The 12,250-nt window shown below is 41.0% G+C and overlaps 2 protein-coding genes across 2 annotated transcripts in view; one reads left to right on the forward strand and one right to left on the reverse strand.

The window, feature by feature from the left end:
* The window catches only part of ddah1 (dimethylarginine dimethylaminohydrolase 1), a 122,028-nt gene extending 119,472 nt beyond the window's left edge, over window positions 1–2,556 (reverse strand). Inside the window, exon 1 of the mRNA XM_071346190.1 lies at window positions 1,962–2,556. Coding sequence (XP_071202291.1) covers window positions 1,962–2,255 — 294 coding nt within the window. The 5' untranslated portion in view covers window positions 2,256–2,556. The remainder of the gene's footprint in view (window positions 1–1,961) is intronic.
* Window positions 2,557–8,991: 6,435 nt separating this feature from the next.
* Window positions 8,992–12,128, forward strand: LOC139541496 (CCN family member 1-like). The gene is made up of 5 exons (XM_071346189.1): window positions 8,992–9,261; window positions 9,544–9,763; window positions 10,159–10,503; window positions 10,643–10,845; window positions 10,971–12,128. The coding sequence occupies exons 1-5, from the start codon at window positions 9,214–9,216 to the stop codon at window positions 11,271–11,273; spliced, it is 1,119 nt and encodes a 372-aa protein (XP_071202290.1). The 5' UTR covers window positions 8,992–9,213; the 3' UTR covers window positions 11,274–12,128.
* Window positions 12,129–12,250: the final 122 nt, after the last annotated feature.

Raw genomic sequence — 12,250 nt, forward strand, 5'->3', positions numbered from 1 at the left:
GGGATTCTGAGATCAGAAAACAGAGGCTGGGCCAATTAGAGAGAAAACAGGCTGTTTGTTTAGTATTAGAAAGACAGGAAGAGAATCCACATGAAAGACTGTAGAGGCATGTTAAATAACCCTGAGGTCTAAACAGTAAATGTGTTGCATGAAAGCGATCGATTCTTCTAACCAAGGTTAGAGGGGCTGGCATTTGACGTTTAACTATACCCTTCTTCTGAATGAAACTGGATGTAATCCATCCAGTCGTATTAGTACAACCTGTTTATTGTGAGAGGCATTGGACAGCTTTTAAACACGTGTATCCGTCCCGGGTTGTCCGTGGAGACTAAAAAACATATTACTCACAGAACTAAACGCTGGGCTCTGGGAGCTAACACCAGTCTTCAGGTCTATTAATGCAAGGATAGTTCACTCATCCACCTCTGCTAGACTTCACAACGTCTGTAAGCCCCAGCAGCTGTGTGATTCAAGTCACAGCACCAATGTGACCAACCATGTATCGATAATACTTAGACTTGGTAGGGCATTACGACTCTTTATGGCATGGTCATAAAGACTTCATGAATGCTAAATGTTACATTATCACGAATCTCTCTAAGTAAACAATACCTTTTCCATTTGATGCAGCAATACACCTTTTTAAATGTAACCTTTATTTAACTAGGCAAGTCAGTTAAGAACAAATTCTTATTTACAATGATGGCCTACACCGGCCAAACCCAGACGACACTGGGCTAATTGTGCGCTGCCCAATGGGACCCAATCACAGCCGGTTGTGATACAGCCTGGATTCAAACCAGGGTGTCTGTAGTGACACCTCTTGCACTGAGATGCAGTGCCTTAGACCGCTGTGCCACTCAGGAGCCCTACATTACATGGAGACACTAGTCAGATCCAAAATAGTCCTGCTGACCAAACCTTTGACCAATACATGTCCTGTATGTGGAGAGCCATCATGATCACCAGGTTTACAGACCTCCCACTGGTGTGGACTGGGCCCATTAGCAGCCCCTGAGCCCAGCAGAGGTGACTGATGCGATACGACATGGGCTTTCACTGAGCCCGTCCGACCGTCAAACACGCTGTCACCACACAGACAACATGGAACCACACAGTCAGTCTGCAGCCCACGGTGCCCATAAATACTGTGAATATGTTAAGTCTGTTTATATTCAGTCTTCTTTATTAGGGTATACAATTAAGTAAACAGGCAGTAAAAACCTCCCTGTCCATAGCCTGCTGTTTGTACATGCATAACTTATTGGTGTGAGGGTATGTACTTTATAATATGGACATACTCATACGGCATACTACTATTATGGGGAAAAGATTGGACTGACATGCATTGCACTAATCTGCGCCAAGAGATCTCTGCCTAGGAATTATGACTGTTTCAATGAATGCATCTATTTTCACAGGTCAGATGATGATATCCACATGCCTCCTCATTACTGAATGTGCTCTAGTACTGTTCGCAAACAGGAAATCACAGACTACAACCTAATATCTGTTGACAGCTCACACCTGACTAGACAGCTGTCAGTATTAGGTTATGGTAGAAAACAGTTTTTGTAAAGAATCACATTTTCCATCACACATCATGTAGCTAGAGAACTATGCTCATCATGTACTCTATTGTTATAACAGACAAATGTCGTGTTCTGCCAGGAATCAGGACATAAATTAAAACTTAAGTTGGACAGTGGTCCTCGTGTGACCATATCTGGTCGTCTTTCCAAGGGCGTTTCCGTTCTGATGATGGCTAATCACATATCCCTTCCTTTGTATAGGCTACCGTTACATTGTAGCCATACGACCTCGATATGGCGCTCTGACAGTGATACATATTCCATGCATTATGAACAAAGATGACAACAGTAGACCATAGATCCATACTTGAAATAAGCACATGGTCAACAGAGTCATGTTTTTCTAAAATAAATAGATACTTTATTTACCTCTTTCCTTCTGCTCTCTGCCCCGGGTCTGGTGATCAGAGCCGTATCACCGCAAACCACAGCAGCATCCTCCACGAACACACAGTCCGGGAGCGACTCGTCGGCGGGGAGTTCAATCACCTCCAGCCCGAGTTTCTGCTTCAGAACCCCGACGTATACCTCATGTTCTCTCCGAGCTTTCTCCAGGTCCACGTCCGAAACGTTCATCCTCAGTGCCTCTTTGGCAAGGGAAGAGGGAATAGCTCGAACAACGGCGTGAGTGAAGTTACCAAAATCTGCCATCACACCAGCCATGTTCCGTTGATTGTTGTTATCCACAAATTGCTCAAACAAATAGCTCGAACAGTAGGCTATAATATATGAGAGCGAATGTTGTGGGTGTCTCTCTGTTGATTTAGCTTTGTTCGTTTGTTTTTCTTTTGGTTCTTTTTTTATTTACTAAACTGACAGCTCAACTCAAATAGGCAACAAGCAAGAGACAACGGTTTGATGACGCGCATTAACGTACAAACACGTGAACGAATGTAACCGCTAGTATCGATTCCCCGTGAAGCCACGGCTCAGCCCGACATGTGACAGGCAATGTGGCTCGTAAACAGCACAAGCAGATTGAGACGCTCTGGCTGGCGCTCAGTTACTTTGTAACAACTTTCTATTACTTTGTAACATCGTTCTATCATCAACGAACAAATGGGTTACAAAATCACCACAATGTCTTTACATAAAATAATGTCAGTTAAGGCTAGTGCATAATCATTAATCAAACCGTTATAAAAATGTAGACTACAGCCACGTGGGTGTTTCACAGTCTTTTCATTCAAATAGCAAATCTTTATTAATGTGTACATTTCATAACCATATTTTGCAAAAGTTGATATAAAGATCATGGTCACTGTCATCTCTGGCGTATTATTGCAATAGGCATACCTGCCAGTTTAGCAAGTGTCAATGCCAAAGCAAAACAAAATACAATTTGTGATTTTTTCACGTAAGAAATTTATATGGGTGTTATGAAACCATTGAGCTCTCAACTATTGACAGTAATTTCCTGACAATAACCTCTCCTCCCCCATCCCTGCTAAAACAAAGTGTTCTTCTTTGACAAGCTATTCCAAGCCATGGTGCATTTCCACTAGGGACTTACGCCAGTGGTTTACCCAAAAGGCTCAGACTCAATGGGCCATGGCCTCAGTGGACCTGCTCTGACTTGGAGCCAAGGCCATGGGCACTGGTACTTTTCAGCTGTTAAAACATGGTTTAACATTTTCCACCATTAACACCTTCTCACAAAGAACTGTCTTGATGATGCAGAGGTTGTTGATTCTGCTCTTCACAAGTCTTCAGTGTCAGCCCTAGCTATACAGAAACAAAGTTACCAAAAAATAAAACTAGAGCTTACATTACCATAATCACTGGTGCTGCACTGGAAAAAACACATCACTTTCCTATACAGCTGCCTAATGGGGTTGAGACTACAGCATCCCCCAGCATATCACAGTGTACGGCAATAATGGAACTACATATATTCAGTGAACAAAACACATATTTTTGAATAATTTCTAATGTCAGCATCCACCAGCATATTATTTTCACAATGAATGGGAATAACAGATTTCACATCCACACTGAAATATGGACAAAGCACATATTTATTTCTGTTATATTGGTCGTCTTAAAACCTCTTCAACAGCCAGTGAAACTGCTGGGCGCCAAATTCAAATACAGAAATACTCATTATAAAAATTCAGAAAACAAAACATATTTTACATAGGTTTAAAGATTAACTTATTCTGAATCCAACCACAGTGTCAGATTTTAAAAATGCTTTACGGCGAAAGCATACCTTACGATTATTTGAGAACATAGCCCAGCAGACAAATCATTACAAACAGTAACCAGCCAAGTAGAAGAGTTACACAAGTCACAAATAGAGATAAAATTAATCACTTACCTTTGATGATCTTCATATGGTTGCACTCAGCAAACATTAATTTACTCAATAAATGTTCCTTTTGTTCGATAAAGTCTCTTTATATCCAAAAACCTCCGTTTTGTTCATGCGTTTTCTTCAGTAATCCACATGCTCAAACGCAGTCAAAACAGGCAGACAAAAAATCCAAATTGTATCCGTAAAGTTCATAGAAACATGTCAAACGATGTTTATATTCAATCCGCAGGTTGTTTTTAGCCTAAATAATCGATAATATTTCAACCGGACAATAACGTCGTCAATATAAAAGGTAAACAAGAAAGGCACTCTCTCGGTCGCTCGCATGAAAAATCTCTGTGACACTTTAAGGTCCACTCATTCAGACTGCTCTTATTTCCTAATTTTTCAGAATACAAGCCTGAAACAATTTCTAAAGACTGTTGACATCTAGTGGAAGGCATAGGGACTGCAATTTGAGTCCTAAGTCAATGGATACTGTAATGGCATTGAATAGAAAACTACAAAACCAACAAAAAAAACTACTTCCCGAATGGATTTTTCTCAGATTTGCGCCTGCCAAATCAGTTCTGTTATACTCACAGACACTATTTTAACAGTTTTGGAAACTTTAGAGTGTTTTCTATCAAAATCTACCAGTTATATGCATATCACATCTTCTGGGCCCGAGAAGCAGGCAGTTTAATTTGGGCATGCTTTTCATCCAAAATTCCGAATGCTGCCCCTTACCCTAGAGAAGTTAATATAACAGTTGATGTCGGAAGTTTACATACACCTTAGCCAAATACATTTAAACTCAGTTTTTCACAATTCCTAACATTTAATCCTAGTAAAAATTCCCTGTCTTTGGTCAGTTAGGATCACCACTTTATTTTAAGAATGTGAAATGTCAGAATAATAGTAGAGAGAAATATTTATTTCAGCTTTTATTTCTTTCATCACATTCCTAGTGGGTCAGAAGTTTACATACACTCAATTAGTATTTGGTAGCATTGCCTTTCAATTGTTTAACTTGGGTCAAACGTTTTGGGTAGCCTGCCACAAGCTTTCCACAATAAGTTGGGTGAATTTTGGCCCATTCCTCCTGACAGAGCTGGTGTAACTGAGTCAGATTTTTAGGCCTCCCTGCTCGCACACGCTTTTTCAGTTCTGCACACACATTTTCTATAGGATTGAGGTCAGGGCTTTGTGATGGCCACTTCAATACCTTGACTTTGTTGTCCTTAAGCCATTTTGCCACAACTTTGGAAGTATGCTTGGGGTCATTGTCCATTTGGAAGACCCACTTCCGACCAAGCTTTAACTTCCTGACTGATGTCTTGAGATGTTGCTTCAATATATCCACATAATTTTCCATCCTCATGATGCCTTAAATTTTCCCCTCCTGCAGCAAAGCACCTCCACAACATGATGCTGCCACCCCCGTGCTTCCCGGTTGGGATGGTGTTCTTTGGTTTGCAAGCCTCCACCTTTTTCCTCCAAACATAACAATGGGCATTATGGCCAAACAGTTCTATTTTTGTTTCATCAGACCGGAGGACATTTCTCCAAAAAGTTTGATCTTTGTCCCCATGTGCAGTTGCAAACCGTAGTCTGGCTTTTTTATGGTGTTTTTGGAGCAGTGGCTTCTTCCTTGCTGAGCGCCCTTTCAGGTTATGTCGATATATAACTCGTTTTACTGTGGATATAGATACTTTTGTACCTGTTTCCTCCAGCATCTTTACAAGGTCCTTTGCTGTTGTTCTGGGATTGATTTGCACTTTACGCACCAAAGTACATTCATCTCTAGGAGACAGAACGCGTCTCCTTCCTGAGCGGTATGACAGCTGCGTGGTCCCATGGTGTTTATACCTTTGCACTTTTGTTTGTACAGATGAACGTGGTACCTTCAGGCGTTTGGAAATTGCTCCCAAGGATGAACCAGACTTGTGGAGGTCTACAATTGTTTTTCTGAGGTCTTGGCTGATTTCCTTTGATTTTCCCATGATGTCAAGCAAAGAGGCACTGAGTTTGAAGGTAGGCCTTGAAATACATCCACAGGTACACCCCCAATTGACTCAAATTATGTCAAGTAGCCTATCAGAAGCTTCTAAAGCCGTGACATAATTTTCTGGAATTTTCCAAGCTGTTTAAAGGCAAGTCAACATAGTGTATGTAAACTTCTGACCCACTGGAATTGTGATACAGTGAATTATAAGTGAAATAATATGTCTGTAAACAATTGTTGGAAAAATTACTTGTGTCATGCACACAGTAGTTGTCCTAACTAGTTGATTTTTTTCACAGATTTTTTTAAAGACAGGAGACAGGAGCACACAACAAACATCCGTTACGACTGTAGGTAAAACAGGCTCAGGAATAGAAACATTACCATGGAACAAGAGCTAACTCGTGACTAAGCTGAGAGAGTGTCCATAAGAACACCTCATAATTCACTGAGCTTCCGTCCCAGAGTTCCATGAGCTGACATGGAAAGGAAGCTTCTACAACGCCCACTGCATAATGCAGTTATGACACATACGTTGACAAAATATGTTATTGTTATCCTTTGTTTGAACAGGCAAACAGCCTATCATATTGGTCCTGTTCTGTTTTATACTAGTGTATCGGACAATAGACTGGGATGCAGTGAGTAAAGAAAATAAAAGCAGAGCCATTGCACTGCCACTTTCTCATAAGGGGGGGCGGGGAAGAGGTGGATGGAAAATATGATGATTGCCATTAAACATTACTACATGGATACGCATGTCCAGCCCTGGTTGCCTGGCGATGTTTACAGAATGGGTAATTGCGGAATGAATATCGTTATGGGATGTTATTCCATGGTTCCATGGCGCACAATGACAGTACTGTTTCCTATAACATAATATTCCCTCATAAGGGAAAAGGAAAGAATCAGAACAACATGCCTGGCAGAGCAGAACAATGATAATCAGAAGCATCTCACTGAGCTCATGGGGTTAAACTCAACACAGAGGGACTAAGTAAAGAGGTCAGAGGTCATAATGGATATGGTAATGGTAGGATGGCACAAGATACATTTGACATTAAGGACCAATTGATGTTTGGGAAACAAGCGTCATCACTATCATTTGAATCAGATGATATAAGTATTACTTAAGGCTAGATGTGCAGTGTGCACACAACACAAACCTAATAAGCAAAACTCACATGGGCACATGTGCCACTTTGGGAGTCTGACACTCAAAATAGACACTTGCTGATGCCAACTGTGAAGTGGTGACATAATGCCAGTGTCACATTTCATGAGCTTTAAATGTCTGTCTGGGTTAATCGATGAAGATTCCCAAGCTTTTTGATGAATGACTAAAGATATACCCACAGACACCCCAAAAGGACTCAAACAATGAGGAAAACAGTGACAATGAGGAAAATGTTGACAATATGTCAACAAACTTAACCATAGCATAACACCATCTAGTGTCTTAAACTGGAAGTATGAAAATGTAGACAATTGACAGAAATAAAGCCCGCATCAAGATACAGCATATTCAATATCCATTTAGTGGGTACCCAAATAATGATTGTCAAGCAGTCGAACTTCCAACGTCAGATGGAAAGGTGACGACTCAATTAAGATACTTCAATATATTTAAACACCATAAGAACAAAGTGATAAAGCAATTGCGTATGCACAACATTTTAAAACAAACTGATTAGTAAAGTTAAAGTAAAACAGACAAACTCACCTGAGGGAGATTATCCGTGGTCTTGACAACTATTCTCCGTTAGTTATTTGTTCAGCGCTCTCTCGGTATCACGTCATGTAAATTTAAGTATAAATTTACTCAAAAAAACATTTCCGACTCACGGGTTAAAAAAAACTTCAGGGATAGTATCAATAGGGTATTATTGTCATATCGTTCTCCGTTTAACTGTCATATTTTGGTTGCAAATAACCCCGTTTTTCAACCATTTGTTTTTCAAACATCACGTTTGTTTTCTTGGTCAAATCCTGTTTGCAATGATTTCTGATCTCTGAATATCAAATTCCGATAAAATGTCACTTATTTGAAACGCAAATAATAGGACTATGAACTAGTTGGATATGCTCTCCCCAAACCAACATCGTATGTGGAATATTGGATCACTGTTGTTGATTATTTTTTCAAAACGTGATGGACAGATTGCGTAAAAAGTAAATTAACCCAAGGAGGAATACTAAGGAATTTCCTGCATGAAGAACATATTTAACAACCCTTTAAGCTGTCAGGAATGCTTTGTGGTTGGCTAGAGGGAGAAATATGTTAATAATGTAGGCTTCTGCCATACCAAATATGGCGACATTGTTACGTCTGGAGTGTGGTTCGCATCTGGAAATGCTTAGAATGAAGGGGAGAGCAGGCCAAAAATAGAAGCCGTAAACTTTATTTCTCCCATTGCTCTCAAACGCGCACAGAATCTCCGAATTCCGGGACGTCTCTCCCCTAAACTGTGAACAGTTACAGTACATTTAGAATAACGAAAGTAATGTATTGATATAGGGGCTATAAGACCATTCTCTGACAGAATGATCCCATCATAAGAATCGAATCTCGCAACAAATTCAAGATAATTTATGAGGTGAAGCAGTGACAGCATGACAATATCATACCATGTTATAACACAGTAAACACCTATATCAAAATGAAGAAGAAATGGAAAAGGCAATATTACAGTATTCTTTATTTTTCTTTTGAATATTATCTATCAATGCGAAGTCAAAATAAGTGGAAACAAACAGATCAAACTGCTTTGATTTATTTTTTTTATCCCACTTCTAAATTAAAGAAAATGTGTACCCTAACCCTTGGCTCGTAACAAAACAGCTGTGAACCTGTGAGAAAACCAATAAAGCAAAACAAAGTATAAAGGTAGATAGTAGAGACGGCAAACGGCGAAGGGAAAACATTTGTTCAGTTCTAGGGGAAAATGTATTTTTGAAAAAAAGTTAGACAGGGTGGTGCTTAGCTTCGATGGAAAACGCGCCAAGAAACATTCCTCGCATAGTTTTGGAACAGTTCAGCAGTCAGCCAACGACGACGTCAGCTTTCACTACAGTATAAAAGACAGGAGGTACTCTGCTTCAGCAGACTGCAACTTGCAACCAGAGCAACACTTATTAAGCCTCGACTCTCCAAAGAGACTAGAAAACAAACCAAATCGCTACAGACGAGACGACTGACCGCTACACTTAGGATAAAAATACATTTGCAAAGAGTTATAGCAAGACATCGTAAAGGGAATAGCAAAATAAAATATATATTTTATTTAATAGGCTACGCAACAAAGAGAAACGCAAATATGTTCATTTTCTCCATCGTCGTGATATCAATTGGAACCTTCAATATGGTAAGTCATTTTCTCTAAGCAATATTTCAGTTTAAAGTTGTCTATGACTTGTTATGACTTTGAATAGATCGGAACGAATACTAAATGTATGCTTTATTGTCTGGGGAATACAATGTAACGTTATCACACTGGTTTGGAAACCTGTTGCAATCACATCGTTGTATATGAACCGCACTGTTTGAAAATACTAAATAATCTATGTAAATACAACCTGAACATGTGGCAGTTTTAAGATGTTGCTTACAAAGTATATATCATAATCGAGCTCTGTTATCTGCGCAGGTTCTTTCCTCCTCTTCTTGCCCCTCGGTCTGCGAGTGCCCGATGGAGCTGCCCAGGTGCGCGCCTGGTGTGAGCCTCGTAGTGGATAGCTGCGGGTGCTGCAAAGTCTGCGCGAGACAACTCAATGAGGACTGCAGTATGACAGAGCCTTGCGACCACACCAAAGGACTCGAGTGCAACTTTGGGGCCAGCTTCGGTGCTATGCGTGGCATCTGCCGTGGTAGGTGTCTCTTTCCAATCCTGCTATGCTGTAAACAGATTTTAGGTATGAATAATGGTAGTTTGCAACCTTGAGTAAATGAACATGGTAGAAAGAGAAGCTAGTGGTATTTTTACTTGAGGGAATAAGAGGACCATGTGATTTCAACTCTAAGGAATGTAACTAGGCACCTCAGTCTAAACTCTAAAGCACAAACATCCTGCTCTGGAAGAAAGTGATCCCCCCTCAGTGGTTCCTGTCCTCTGGCAGCCCTAGCCTTCTGAATAATTTTTACAGTTTAAACCAAGCCTCCCTCAGACAGCCTCAGCCAGCATGTGATCTGTGATGTCTATAGCAGACACTAGTCTACTGAAAAGTGGAATAACAGCCATTTACCCCTCTTTTCTCCTCCACAGCTAAGTCAGAAGGAAGACCCTGTGAATACAACAGCAGGATTTACCAAAACGGAGAGAGCTTCCAGCCTAACTGCAAGCACCAATGCACATGCATCGATGGGGCTGTGGGCTGCGTCCCCCTGTGCCCTCAGGAGCTCTCCCTGCCCAACCTGGGCTGTGCCAACCCAAGGCTGGTCAAGGTGGCAGGCCAGTGCTGCGAGGAGTGGGTATGTGATGACGGAAAGGACACTGACATCATTGACAAGCTGTTTGGCAAAGACAGCATGACTGAAGAGTCAGAGAGTGACCTCACCAACAGGAACGAGCTCATCGCCATTGTCAAGGGAGGACTCAAGTCTCTAGCTGGTAAGCAGCCTCTATCTAGCAGCAGCCATTTTGAATTTCAGCTTTCAAAAATGACATTTTCCTTTGCCTCAAATGTTGAAGCCCATACCAGACCCGTTTCTAATGTTTTCTTGCCTTTTCCTGCCTTTTCTCCTTACAGCTTTCAGAGTGCAGCCTGAGAGCCACATGTTTGAGAGTCAGAAGTGCATTGTCCAGACCACTCCTTGGTCCCAGTGCTCCAAGACCTGTGGCACAGGTATCTCCACCCGAGTCACCAACAACAACAGCGAGTGCAAACTGGTTAAAGAGACACGCATCTGTGAAGTGCGGCCATGCACCCAGTCTCCCTACTCCAGCCTTAAGGTAAGCTCCAGCTACCAAGACTAAACTGAAACATGGCATACAATCCAACAAAACCAACCAACACTGCTCAGCTTGTTTATAGAAACTCTTGACTGACTGTTTCTCTCCCCTTGTTCCTCCAACAGAAAGGAAAGAAGTGCAGCAGAACCAAGAAGTCTACCCAGGTTCAGAAGTTCACCTATGCCGGCTGCTCCAGCCTGAAGAAGTACAGGTCCAAGTACTGTGGATCTTGTGTGGACGGCCGCTGCTGTTCCCCCCAGCAGACCCGCACCATCCGGGTCAAGTTCCACTGCGAGGACGGAGAGACCTTCAACAAGAACGTCATGATGATCGAGTCCTGCAAATGCACCTTCAACTGTCCCCATGCCAACGAAGCCTCCTACCCCTTCTACAGACTCTTCAACGACATCCACAAGTTCAGAGACTAAATCAAATCTGATTGTGCAGAGAACCGACCCCTGAGAGATCCCAAAACAACAACATTGACAATGGTAGTCCATCTAAATGCAGGGGTCCAACTCAACCGCCAATGAACTATCAACTTCCTGTTGTAACTAGATTCCCAAGGAATTATAGGCTTGCATCATGAGGACTTTATGAAGTGCACTGTCTGCTGTGACCGAATCAGCATTCTAAATTAAGATTCGCTTCATACTACTGGAGCATCAGAGTAGCTTCGTTATGGAGCAAAATGTAAATTAACATGTGGAAATGACAATGTATGTTAATATGTTGATATCAATTCGTTGTGTATATTTTCGACCGATAAGTACCAACCAGACATGACCCAAACAAACTTTAGACGTGTGTGTATGGATGTTGTTTGGATATGCAGATACGTAATTTAATTAAGTATAACATGATCTTGTAACCTAATGAACCAAGACGGTCCCGTGTGGCTCAGTTGGTAGAGCATGGCGCTTGCAACGCCAGGGTTGTGGGTTCATTCCCCACGGGGGGACCAGGATGAATATGTATGAACTTTCCAATTTGTAAGTCGCTCTGGATAAGAGCGTCAGCTAAATGACTTAAATGTAAATGTAAAGACACCACATGTTACCGTGGTTCCATACATGTTCGTGTTTTGTGGCAGCTAAGGACCTTCCCAACGTTATCAAGAAAGAAAAAGCGAAACATCAAATGAATGTTTTCATTATTGTTATTAATATTATTTATCAAATTGTAGCTACTTTATTTAGATTTGTGTCATACTGGAATAAATTGTAAAAATGATTTAATTTTATATGTTACAAAATAAAACAGATTTATTTATGAAATGTAAACACTATCTTCGTTTCCTTTGACCAAACTGAAGTTGGCTACCAACAACACTGTTTTGACTAAACTGAACATATTGGGATTAGTAAACAATTACCACCAGTACACTACATTCATGTAAAATCAC

This window comes from Salvelinus alpinus, chromosome 16 (assembly GCF_045679555.1).
Source record: "Salvelinus alpinus chromosome 16, SLU_Salpinus.1, whole genome shotgun sequence".
Taxonomy (NCBI): domain Eukaryota; kingdom Metazoa; phylum Chordata; class Actinopteri; order Salmoniformes; family Salmonidae; genus Salvelinus; species Salvelinus alpinus.

Excerpts from the sequence above, each read along its gene's own strand:
- LOC139541496 (XM_071346189.1), top strand. The coding sequence starts at position 9,214 with ATGTTCATTTTCTCCATCGTCGTGATATCAATTGGAACCTTCAATATG. Across the intron at positions 9,262-9,543 it reads CAATTGGAACCTTCAATATG|GTTCTTTCCTCCTCTTCTTG; the intron begins GTAAGTCATTTT and ends TTATCTGCGCAG. Across the intron at positions 9,764-10,158 it reads TATGCGTGGCATCTGCCGTG|CTAAGTCAGAAGGAAGACCC; the intron begins GTAGGTGTCTCT and ends TCTCCTCCACAG.